This window comes from Scyliorhinus torazame, chromosome 8, assembly GCF_047496885.1.
Source record: "Scyliorhinus torazame isolate Kashiwa2021f chromosome 8, sScyTor2.1, whole genome shotgun sequence".
NCBI classification, from domain to species: Eukaryota; Metazoa; Chordata; class Chondrichthyes; order Carcharhiniformes; family Scyliorhinidae; genus Scyliorhinus; species Scyliorhinus torazame.
The window spans coordinates 239077888-239090717 of NC_092714.1; the positions used below are offsets into that span (position 1 = coordinate 239077888).

The following is a 12830-nucleotide window of genomic DNA, read 5'->3' on the forward strand; positions in this document are numbered from 1 at the left end:
TTAGTGGTCTTTACTGGCCAATTAAGGACTTCTTTAAAATTCATTTTATGGGACGTGAATATAGCTGACTGGGCCAGAACTTATTGCCCTATCCCTAACTGCCCTCCAATTCAGAGCGCATTTGAGTGTCAATGACATTGCTGTGCATCTGGAGTCACATGTACGCCAGACCAGGTAAGGACGGCAGATTTCCTTCCCTGAAGGATATTGGTCAACCTCAATTTGCCCAAAGGCGGACACACTGACTAATGTCTCCCCTAGCATTGGTAAAATACCAGCAGAGGTGGAAAAGCAACAGGCATGATGCTCATGTCATGCCACCTAATTCTAAAGTCCCCCCCCCCCAACCAGCCTTGCAATTCCCTCCAAGCTCCAGAGGGGAAAGATCATCAACTTTGCACAATACAAAATTAAATTTGAGAGATGATGTTCCCAGTGCTGGTATTGGTGTTTCTGAATCAATAAGCTCCTGATTTTTTTCCATTATGTCCATTCTCCTGAGAAATGCCAGGAGCCTCGACTTGTTAAATTTGCCCTTTAATGTCTTTATACCCATTTTGATTTGCATTGATTCAATTTAATCTGTATTGTAACAAACTTGCAGTTTGTTTACAATCTTTATGCATTAAAATATATATTCAGCTAGTTTCTTTTACTATAGGTAATAGTAAACAAAAAATGACAACTTTTGACATTTATAAATCTAAAAAGAACTAATTGCATAGCACTCAGAAAAGCCTAGCCCAGGCAAATGGGCTGAATGGCCTATTTCTGCCCTGCAATATTCTATGATTTTGTATTAGTCCAGATATCTCATGTTAATAACAGAAGTTTTAGAGTAGAGTTTTAAAACTAATTTAATGACATACTTTAATGAGATGGAACTCCGACTAAAATAGCTACCTCAAGAAGACCAGAAGCTCCACAGGCATCCCGTGTGTCTGGATCTTTAGCTCCCGGGATTGGATAGGATGTTGGTTTTTGGTCCTCTTTGTTCGGCTGCTTGGGAAGTCTTTTATTTACAATTCTGGAAATACTGTCTGCCTGTGTATGGCCCACTGGAGCTGGAGCTGGTGCAGCGAAATCTGCTTTTCTGACACTTTCCTCAACGACAGGATCTTTTAATGGTTTGTCAGCTCCGTTTGTTGGACTCTGGGATCTTCCACACACATTTCGGAAAAACTCCTGAACAATCCCATATCTTGACGAATCGCCTTTTGTTTTTGTTTCATGTTGGCTCGATTTCCAAACTGAGTCGACACTTCCAGATGGGTGCTCAACGACGTTAAACAAGCTGGACAACCCATCGTTGATGGAACTGAGCACTGGACTATCCCTCGTGGTCGTTGACCTAGCCCAAGCTGACTCATTTTGACCTCGATGAGACAGGGCCCATGGGCTTCGCTCTCTTGTATGATCTATTTTGGAAGAGCTTCTTCTCTGCAACTTTGGCGAGCCAAATTTGGGCGAACAGCAAGGTCGTTCAAACTTAGTCGGCACCTTTTCCAAAGATGAAGAGAGTTGTTTGCTACGGGAGCTCTGGGTTGGCATCAGTAAGGAGCCTCTCGACGCCCATGACCGGTGCAGAGTACTGGAGATAGATCTGGGACTCTCAGTCTGCAACCCAACACTAATACTTTGGGTTGTCTGAGTACCAACACTGATAAGTCCAATAGTCTGACTTGCCGTATTAACCTTCCTTTCCAATGAGCTGGTACAAATAACATTTCTGACGCAGTTGGCTACCTCCTTCATGTCATCACTCATGTTACCTGATATCTGTAGATCATGCAGAGCAGAAGGAAACCCAGTTGTGGCGGTATTGGCTGAAACGGAAACCGGGTGTTCTCCACTACCACTTTCCAGCAGATCTCGGTGCTTGGAAAAGTCATTAAACCACTTGTTGCAGGCATTCTCTGATTGGGGCTCTGAATCTGCCATTTTCTTGGGTTTTGCCATCGTGAACAGGAAACCTGGTTCAATCATTATCTTTCCTTCGTTGTTTTGAACTACAGAACCATCCATCCTGCGCACTACTGGTGGACTGTAATAAATCCGAATGCCGGTTCTGTCTGGTGCTGTGTAACTCCTCTGTATTTGTTTTGTATTGAGATGCGGGTTAACTAGATTTGCTGCCATGGTGAAGTCCCAAGATGAAATTACAGGCATTTCCACATCTGACTGCTCGATTAATGTGCTTTCTGATTTCTCGTGTAACAATTCCCCGTCGTTATTCATGTGCTTCCAATTTTTCTTGTTCAGCTCCTCAAGATCCTTTAAACCATTTGACAAGGGTGCGGAGGTGGGAGGTAAATATGGAGATGTGTCCAACAAGCTCTCAAACTCAGACATGGAAGAAACTGACTTTGCCCTAAAAATAATGCATTTAAAAATAAGTTATTTTCCTTTTTATTGAAAGAAAACAAAAGGGGGAAGGCCACATCACCCACAGGAACAAAAATGTCAACCATACTTATTTTCTAGTTAGGATGGGAAGGCTTTCACTAATATTTTAGTACACCTAGAGTTCAGATATTTACAGCTTTGGAAAAATGCAAATTCACTGGCTCAATACAGAGAAACATCATGGCCAATTATCAATTGGATCCTAAATTGTTCGTATTGTTTGCATTGAGGGGGTGCTGCATGCATACATGGAAGAGAGAACAAATTATGCGGAAATGCAGATGTCGGGCGGAATCTTACCATATGTCTTTCGAAGTGTCAGGCTCAGTCTGAAAACTGGTGTGTAGCTCTCCAGTTGCACAGACCAGTTTCAATTCCAGATCTTGAGCCTCTTTGGAGAAAAAGATTAATGGGCATGGTTGACACCGTCACTCTGGTGGGGAGGGGCCTGGTAGAGCAAGCACTGGTTCCACAGCGATCGGGGCGTCATCGTTAAAGGGTTCCCTGATCAGAATTGAAAATGAACAGCGTCCAGCCCCCACTATGGAGGTATCGGTGCATCCCCCACCACCATGCTCACTGGAAGTATTGCCGGCGTTCTCCCGCTCAGTATCTGTTCTCCCCACCTTGCCTGCAAGTTCATCCTCAATGCCTGCTCTCCTTTCCCCACCCCCCAACCACACATAACTGTCCATCCCTCCATCCCATGGGGCTCCCATGAGGGCCCACCCCTGGCATTGCCCCCTGGCATTTGAGGGTGTGAACCTTGTCACGCCACTGGCGAAGGGCAGGAAAATTGGGAAACATAATCTCTCCAGAGAGAATCGCGTTTCCCGAATCTCTCCGGATTTTCCGCCCCTGTCGCCTTTCTCTCTGGCAGCAATTGCAGACTGAAAATCATCCCCGTCATCTACATTTGTGAGGTGTTAATGAATGAACTACATCACTCCTCAATCCAGGGCAATTAATATCTCACTGCCTTCAATTGTTATTGTTCCTGTAATAGGTTGAGGGGTGAGTTAATTAAGGTGATTAAAAGGATTAGATAAGGTAGATAACGAGAAACAAATTCTTCTGATGGGGGAAATCCAGAGCAAGGGAAGCATAATCCTAAAATTAGTCCTTGTCCAAAGGAAACACTTTGCCCAGAGAACAGATAGTAGAAATCTGACATTGTCTCCCTCAGAAAAGCTGTGGATGCTGCGTCAAGTAAAATTTTCAAGACAATGATTGATTTTGGTTAGTTGAAGGGGTTGAGGAGTATTGAACAAAGGTGAGTTAAATGGAGTTGATGTACAAATCATCCATGGATCTAATTGAGATGCCGAATGGTCTCCTGTCCCCTTATGTCAAAAATATAAAATTATTGTCCAAGAAACAGCTCAACAGAAAAAATTGAAGTTAAAAATAGTTAACTTGTACTTTGATCAAATTTTGGAACTTTAAAAAATTCTGGAAAACTAGTAAAGAAAAGGCCAACTGGAGCCTAATTCAATTTAAATCTTATCACAATATAATTTCTTGCTTGGCAACAAATACTTGCAGATAATCTGATTTTTACCGTTGCAAATTAGTTCCTTTAGCCTCTAATTCATCTGAAGTCTCCTTTTCACTGCTTCTGTGTTGCAGCATCTGAAAATGACAAAGAATGCAGCTTGTAAACGGTTATGTGGGAATTTGTAGGGGCAGGTGAGCCTGTTTTCATTTCCTCATAAATATACCGACTGTCACTGCAAGTCACTGCAGTTTAACATCCGAGAAAAACAAACCCCTCATTGACAAAGAGTCGTCCAGACTTGAAGCGTTAGAACATAAGAACATAAGAACTAGAAGCAGGAGTAGGCCATCTGGCCCCTCGAGCCTGCTCCACCATTCAATGAGATCATGGCTGATCTTTTGTGGACTCAGCTCCACTTTCCGGCCCGAACACCATAACCCTTAATCCCTTTATTCTTCAAAAAAACTATCAATATTTATCTTAAAAACATTTAATGAAGGAGCCTCTACTGCTTCACTGGGCAAGGAATTCCATAGATTCACAACCCTTTGGGTGAAGATGTTCCTCCTGAACTCAGTCTTAAATCTACTTCCCCTTATTTTGAGGCTATGCCCCCTAGTTCTGCTTTCACCCGCCAGTGGAAACAACCTGCCCGCATCTATCCTATCTATTCCCTTCATAATCTTATATGTTTCTATAAGATCCCTCCTCATTCTTCTAAATTCCAACGAGTACAGTCCCAGTCTACTCAACCTCTCCTCGTAATCCAACCCCTTCAGCTCTGGGATTAACCTAGTGAATCTCCTCTGCACACCCTCCAGTGCCAGTACGTCCTTTCTCAAGTAAGGAGACCAAAACTGAACACAATACTCCAGGTGTGGCCTCACTAACACCTTATACAATTGCAGCATAACCTCCCTAGTCTTAAACTCCATCCCTCTAGCAATGAAGGACAAAATTCCATTTGCCTTCTTAATCACTTGTTGCACCTGTAAACCAACTTTTTGTGACTCATGCACTAGCACACCCAGGTCTCTCTGCACAGCAGCATGTTTTAATATTTTATCATTTAAATAATAATCCCTTTTGCTGTTATTCCTACCAAAATGGATAACCTCACATTTGTCAACATTGTATTCCATCTGCCAGACCCTAGCCCATTCACTTAGCCTATCCAAATCCCTCTGCAGACTTCCAGTATCCTCTGCACTTTTTGCTTTACCACTTATCTTAGTGTCGTCTGCAAACGTGGACACATTGCCCTTGGTCCCCAACTCAAAATCATCTATGTAAATTGTGAACAGTTGTGGGCCCAAAACTGATCCCTGAGGGACACCACTAGCTACTGATGGCCAACCAGAGAAACACCCATTCCCACTCTTTCGCTTTCTATTGATTAACCAATCCTCTATATCATGCTACTACTTTCCCCTTAATGCCATGCATCTTTATCTTATGCAGCAACCTTTTGTGTGGCACCTTGTCAAAGGCTTTCTGGAAATCCAGATATACCACATCCATTGGCTCCCCGTTATCTACCGCACTGGTAATGTCCTCAAAAAATTGCACTAAATTAGTTAGGCACGACCTGCCCTTTATGAACCCATGCTGCGTCTGCCCAATGGGACAATTTCAATCCAGATGCCTCGCTATTTCTTCCTTGATGATAGATTCCAGCATCTTCCCTACTACCGAAGTTAAGCTCACTGGCCTATAATTACCCGCTTTCTGCTTACCTCCTTTTTTAAACAGTGGTGTCACGTTTGCTAATTTCCAATCCACCGGGACCACCCCGGAGTCTAGTGAATTTTGGTAAATTATCACTAGTGCATTTGCAATTTCCCTAGCCATCTCTTTTAGCACTCTGGGATGCATTCCATCAGGGCCAGGAGACTGGTCTACCTTTAGCCTCATTAGCTTGCCCATCACTACCTCCTTGGTGACAACAATCCTCTCAAGGTCCTCACCTGTCATAGCCTCATTTCCATCAGACACTGGCATGTTATTTGTGTCTTCCACTGTGAAGACCGACCCAAAAAATCTGTTCAGTTCCTCAGCCATTTCCTCATCTCCCATTATTAAATCTCCCTTATCATCCTCTAAAGGACCAATATTTACCTTAGCCACTCTTTTTTGTTTTATATATTTGTAGAAACATTTACTCTCTGTTTTTATATTCTGAGCAAGTTTACTCTCATAATCTATCTTACTCTTCTTTCTAGCTTTTTTAGTAGCTTTCTGTTGCCCCCTAAAGATTTCCCAGTCCTCTAGTCTCCCACTAATCTTTGCTACTTTGTATGCTTTTTCCTTCAATTTGGTACTCTCCCTTATTTCCTTAGATATCCACGGTCGATTTTCCCTCTTTCTACCGTCCTTCCTTTTTGCTGGTGTAAACCTTTGCTGAGCACTGTGAAAAATCGCTTAGAAGGTTCTCCACTGTTCCTCAACTGTTTCACCATAAAGTCTTTGCTCCCAGTCTACCTTAGCTAGTTCTTCTCTCATCCCATTGTAATCTCCTTTGTTTAAGCACAAACCACTAGTGCTTGATTTTACCTTCTCACCCTCCATCTGTATTTTAAATTCCACCATATTGTTATCGCTCCTTCCGAGAGGATCCCTAACTATGAGATCCTGAATCAACCCTGTCTCATTACACAGGACCAGATCTAGGACCGCTTGTTCCCTCGTAGGTTCCATTACATACTGTTCTAGGAAACTATCGCGGATACATTCTATACACTCCTCCTTCCTTGACCGACCTGGTTAAACAAATCGACATGTAGATTAAAATCCCCCATGATAACTGCTGTACCATTTCTACAAGCATCAGTTATTTCTTTGTTTATTGCCTGCCCCACCATAATGTTACTATTTGGTGGCCTATAGACTACTCCTATCAGTTACTTTTTCGCCTTACTATTCCTGATTTCCACCCAAATGGATTCAACCTTATCCTACATAGCACCGATGTCATCCCATACTGTTGCCCGGATGTCATCCTAAAATAACAGAGCTACATCACCTCCCTTACCATCCACTTTGTCCTTCCGAATAGTTTGATACCCTCGGATATTTAACTCCCAGTCGTGTCATCCTTTAACCATGTGTCAGTAATGGCCACTAAATCATAGTCATTCACGATCATTTGCGCATTTACCTTATTCTGAATACTACGAGCATTCAGGTAAAGAACACTTATGTTGGCTTTTTCTTTTACCTCTGTTCTGAATCTTATCACCTTGATCAGTAACCTCTCCTAAGTTATATTTCCTCTTAACCTTTCTCCTAATTTTCCTTGTTGTTGAACCCATATCTTCATGTAACAACCTGCCGCGTCGCTTACCATTAATGTTTTCACTTCCTGTTTTATTCCTTTTTAGTATTCCTGGTCCTATTCACTGAGCGCCCCTCAGTCACTGTACCTTGTACTGTCGCCCTTTTTGATTTTTGACTATGGCTTCTCTGCCTTACACTTTCCCCCTTACTGCCTTTTGTTTCTGTCCCTGTTTTACTACCTTCCAACTTCCTGCATCGGTTCCCATCCCCCTGCCACATTAGTTTAAACTCTCCCCAACAGCTCTAGCAAACCCCCCCCCCCCCTAGGACATCGGTTCCAGTCCTGCCCAGGTGCAGACCATCCGGTTTGTACTGGACCCACCTCCCCCAGAACCGGTTCAATGCCCCAGGAATTTGAATCCCTCCCTCTTGCATCATCTCTCGAGCCACGCATTCATCCTATCTATCCTGCAATTCCTACTCTGACTAGCTCGTGGCACTGGTAGCAATCCTGAGATTACTACCTTTGCGGTCCTACTTTTTAGTTTAACTCCTAACTCCCTGAATTCAGCTTGTAGGACCTTGTCCCGTTTTTTACCTATATCGTTGGTGCCTATGTGTACCACGACAGCTGGCTGGTCACCGTCCCCCCCCCAGAATGTCCTGCAGTTGCTCCGAGACATCCTTGACCTTTGCGGCAGGGAGGCAACATACCATTCTGGAGTCTCGATTGTGTCCGCAGAACCGTCTGTCCATTCCCCTTACAATTGAGTCACCTATCACTATAGCCCTGCCATTCTTCTTCCTGCCCAGCTGCGCAGCAGAGCCAGACACGGTGCCATGAACCTGGCTGCTGCTGCCTTCCCCTGGTGAGCCATCTCCCTCAACAGTATCCAAAGCGGTATATCTGTTTTGCAGGGAGATGACCGCAGAGGACACCTGCACTGCCTTCCTACTCTTGCTCTGTCTTTTGGTCACTTCTATCTCCCTCAGTACCTTTCACCTGCGGTGTGACCAACTCGCTAAACGTGCTATCCACGACGTCCTCAGCATTGCGGATGCTCCAAAGTGAGTCCATCCGCAGCTCCAGAGCCGTCAAGCGGTCTAACAGGAGCTGCAACTGGACACACTTCTTGCACGTGAAGGAGCCAGGGACAGTGGACGTGTCCCTGAGCTCCTACATCGCACAAGAGGAGCATGCCACGAGTCTGAGATCTCCTGCACAGGGCTAAATCGCTGGCTTTGAAAGCAGACCAAGGCAGGCCAGCAGCACGTTTGATTCCCATAACAGCCTCCCCGAACAGGCGCCGGAATGTGGCGACTAGGGGCTTTTCACAGTAACTTCATTTGAAGCCTACTTGTGACAATAAGCGATTTTCATTTCATTTTCATTTCAGATTCCAGCATCTGCAGTTAATTGCTTTCAAACCATTCTCTCTGCTAGTTTAAAAATAACACCTTTCTTTGCACCAACGTCACCAGTGCACTGCAGGTCTTTGATCTTCCGCTTGGTGCAGCTGCAACAATTAGATGGAGCAGAGGTAAAGAAGGAGGTAAGATTTCTCTCATAAGCTGTGTGTCACAAAATTGTAAACCATTTCAGAATGTGTGCAGAGAAATTTTTCCATTATGGTTTTATTTATTTTTAAATCCCTTGAAACAGACCATACGCACTGAAAACACACAAAATTCCTGCAGGAATTTAATTTATTGAAGATCACTTGACTTGTGGGCATGGGGGACCTAATTCTGATTTTAATGATTTAAAAAAAGGGAATGTTTCTCTCCCAAAGTAGTGAGCCACTAACACAACTGGATTCTCCAAAATCTCACAATTCAAAATCAGTCGCTCGAGAAAAGCAGCCTGTCGCTTCTTTAAAAATCAAATAAAAACTCTTTAAAAAAATTCAGAAACAGGGATATTCACTACATTGTAACTGTGTGACTTAAGTTCAAAATTGATATTCTCCGAGTTCACAATCTGCATTTAAATAAGGTACAATTATTTTGTTACCCATTCTGCACAATTTCCCCCAATCCTGCAGTTGGAGGAGAGATTTCCCATTTTGTTCAGTTTCCAGGCACAGGGATGAAGAGAAGACGTGAGGGGCCCATCGGATCAGGTCTCTGCCTCCAAAACACCAAGCTGGGATTACTGTTTCATTGCTAGAAATACAATGAGTGAGTAAGTGTCCAGGGTAGGTGCAAGCTCCGGATACTCGTGAATATGAGGTAGGAGGGATTATCTCAGCTTGTTATTCATAGATTATCATAGAATTTACAGTGCAGAAGGAGGCCATTCGGCCCATCGAGTCTGCACCGGCTCTTGGAAAGAGCACCCTACCCAAGGTCAACACCTCCACCCTATCCCCATAACCCAGTGACCCCACCCAACATTAAGGGCAATTGTGGTTACTAAGGGCAATTTATCATGGCCAATCCACCTAACCCGCACATCTTTGGACTGTGGGAGGAAACCGGAGCACCCGGAGGAAACCCACGCACAAACGGGGAGGATGTGCAGACTCCGCACAGACAGTGACCCAAGCTGCAATCGAACCTGGGTCCCTGGAGCTGTGAAGCAATTGTGCTATCCACAATGCTACCGTGCTGCCCCACGCTGGGTGCCCTATGTGCTGGGTGCCACAAGATTCCAGAGGAAACAAGGCATTGGGGTGTATCAAAGACAGAAAATCAGACTCTGATCTCGCCTTCAAGACAATCTTTAGATCTCGGGACCTTCTAATTGCAACATCCTAGCGTCAGTTGGAATGTTACGATTCCAATGACCAGGAGTGCAGCTGTATTCCTGCTTTCAACCTAACTCCATGGCATTGCAAATGTATTTGCAAAAAAAAAAAAAAAAAAAAAAATGGTGTATCCGCCAAGTGCTTCTTATTCAGAAGAAAGTACACCATCAGGTCTCATTGTGACACTGCACAGGTCTACTAACCCAACTACCTGGGAGGGAAAGTGCAATAAGCCTGGACGCCTGTGGCATCTATGTACTCCCTTTCAGGAAGATCTCCAGGCAACACCCAAATGACCAAGAAAGTTACCTTGTCCACTATCATTCAAAGTAATAATAAATAGATATGATGCACAATATTCAAATTAAGTTCAATGCAATTATTCCACCCATGATGTGGTATGTGAATGCTGTCAGTTTGATACAGCATTGTGTTGCCCCTTTGTGTTATAAATGAATTACTTCCTGACTGCAGGAGCTCACTGAGTCTTCTTGGATTTTGGTGGCCTTACACCTCCTTGCGTTGTGCACTATGAACCTGAAGCAGCTCCAGCTGATGCCATGGTCCACCCTTCTATCTCCACCCACACCTGCTGTATCTGGCACTTCTAAGGACCCAACAATCCCCAAGTGCCTCTCTCCTGCAGCCAGACTCTTCGCAGTATAGCCTGACAGTAACTGTAGCGATTTAAAAAAAGGGAATGTTCAATTTGCTTTTGGATAAGCCTTCACAGTGCTGTATCAACTACTCAGGCACCTCCTAACTACAGTTAAATATTAGGATCATTGTGAATAAAAACTCGCCTAATGTAGTGCCACTCATAATTTAACTGTTCTTGTCCTGTATAAGCTGCCATTTCCCTGCAAAATAGTGAGCTCGGAGAACCGAGGTGGCTTTTAATGATCCTAAAAGTGTGAGGAAGGTGAATACATTCATGGGTAGAATTTCTAAAATATGTGCTCTCCACTGAGAGCTCCACACAATGGCAGTGCCTTCTGGAAACAAATACATCCCACATGGCTTTCTATCCATTGATTGTAATGGAGAGAAAATGGTACATCCCACATTGACCTTCTGATACATACTCCCTTTCTACGAAGCTCTGTGTGGGGAACCTCATTTGTGAAGCTTACCACAATAACAACTGTTACAGTGAATTAGAAACTGATTTACTTTTTTAAATTCTTCCAAGAAACACAACTAAATCAGTTACAAAGAACTGGCAGTTTCAGAAGCCTGTGGGACTACCATACTGGAGTCACGAAAGATGAATTAATTAGCTCCTTTGTGAGATGGAATTAAGATGATCAGCACAAATACATGGATTTTAGATCAAATGTCATATGGAACACAACATAAATGAATTCTGCGAATACAACTGACCACAGTTGAATAACCAGAATTATAATGCCACATGGATATTGCAGCTATTTTACATCAGGGGGACAACTTACAAAGCTCTATTTTCTAGAAAGTCATCCCTCACAGGAATGCAAGGAAGTATATAAGTAAGGACAGGTACACTGTCCTTACTTAAGGTGAAAGAGCAGCTTGGGGCACTGAATGGCCTTTTATTCATTCCATTTTTATTAGGTTCCTCTAAGAAATGTGGACACAGTAATGCTGAGGGTGTTCCATTTGTGGGACTATACTAACCCAGTCAATCAAATATCGAGGAAACCAACAATGTTTCTGTTTATGCCATTAGAAAACAGAAGCTGGAGCAGGTCAGCACTAAATTCCCAACAGAAAGGAGAAATTTTACTTTCAGCTGAAGAATTTCTCATTTAGGTAGTTTAATGCTTCAATCTAATAAGCCCCTGGTGTTAGATTGTGATGGCTCGCACTCAATGCCCAGCAGCTAGACCGCAGGAAAAATGGAGTTTTCCGCAGGAGGCAAAACTTGGGAGTCAAAGGATGCCCTTGACCAAACTTTATTTTCCTTTAACTTCTCTCATGACCTACAGGAATGAAACTGGTCATCTGCCCACCCATTCAACAGGAAATAAACCAAGCGATCGAAAAATAATGGAAAAATTGCAGCCACTCCCTGTATTCTCATTAAGCAGGTTTAAAAAATGGCTATAATTAAATGGTGACAACGAAACGTGTTATGCATATCTGACATTGTTGCTGGGTTTGTTTATCTCCACATCTGTGACAAAGAACATAGCTTGCTGAATACTGGCTGCAGAAATCCCAGGAGTTTGTAGGGTCAGCTCAAGAACACCCAAAGTGCATGGGCAGGGGGTCACATCACCATTACTCATCTGCTCCGTTCAGCCAGCAAATCTGGCACCTGCTCGCTTTTAAGGGAGGCTGCCAGGTTTTCCTATAGAGCCCGACCAACTCCCCTGTGGTCGCCCCCTGTGTAATGGGCAACAATCAATTTCTGCTTCACAACAATTTCCTTTCTTCAAAGGCCCAGGCTGCTTTTCTGGCCTAAATGGTCCACCTCGCTGATCTGAACAGGCTCATCTTATCTCAAACAGTATACCGGCAGCATTACGCTGGGTCTCGAGTGAGGCAGGGAAATTGGAAATCCTGGTACAGGAAATGCCTGACCCTAGTTCCACTCTCCCTCACAACCAATATTTGTCTATTAAAGGGAAGGTACTTTCCAGGCACACGTGTCAAATCCCATAAACATTGCAAAACCATGCCGCTTGTATTTTGGGGCGACCGGCAGATGGGGGGGGGGGGCATAAGATTTGCGCTTGGACGGTGCCATGTGAGAGTACATTAAGAAATGGGTGTTTAAGAAATGTACCTTTAAGAAATGGGTGTTTATCAGTGATGTCAGAGTGTGGGTGGTGCTGGGCTGTCTGTCAGCTTTTTACTTTCGTTTTACGCTGTTTGCTGCATGGTTTTAGGCTGTTTGCTGCAGGGTGTGTTTTAGT

At 43.7% G+C, this 12830-nt stretch overlaps 1 protein-coding gene across 2 annotated transcripts in view; it reads right to left on the minus strand.

Annotated features, from left to right (window-relative positions):
• mtcl2 (microtubule crosslinking factor 2) overlaps positions 1–12830 on the minus strand; it is a 130993-nt gene that overhangs the window by 11428 nt on the left and 106735 nt on the right. For both annotated transcript variants that reach the window (XM_072515003.1, XM_072515002.1), the window contains exons 12-13: positions 3968–4038; positions 904–2371 (exon numbers count right to left, since the gene is read on the minus strand). In XM_072515003.1, coding sequence (XP_072371104.1) covers positions 904–2371; positions 3968–4038 — 1539 coding nt within the window. The remainder of the gene's footprint in view (positions 1–903; positions 2372–3967; positions 4039–12830) is intronic.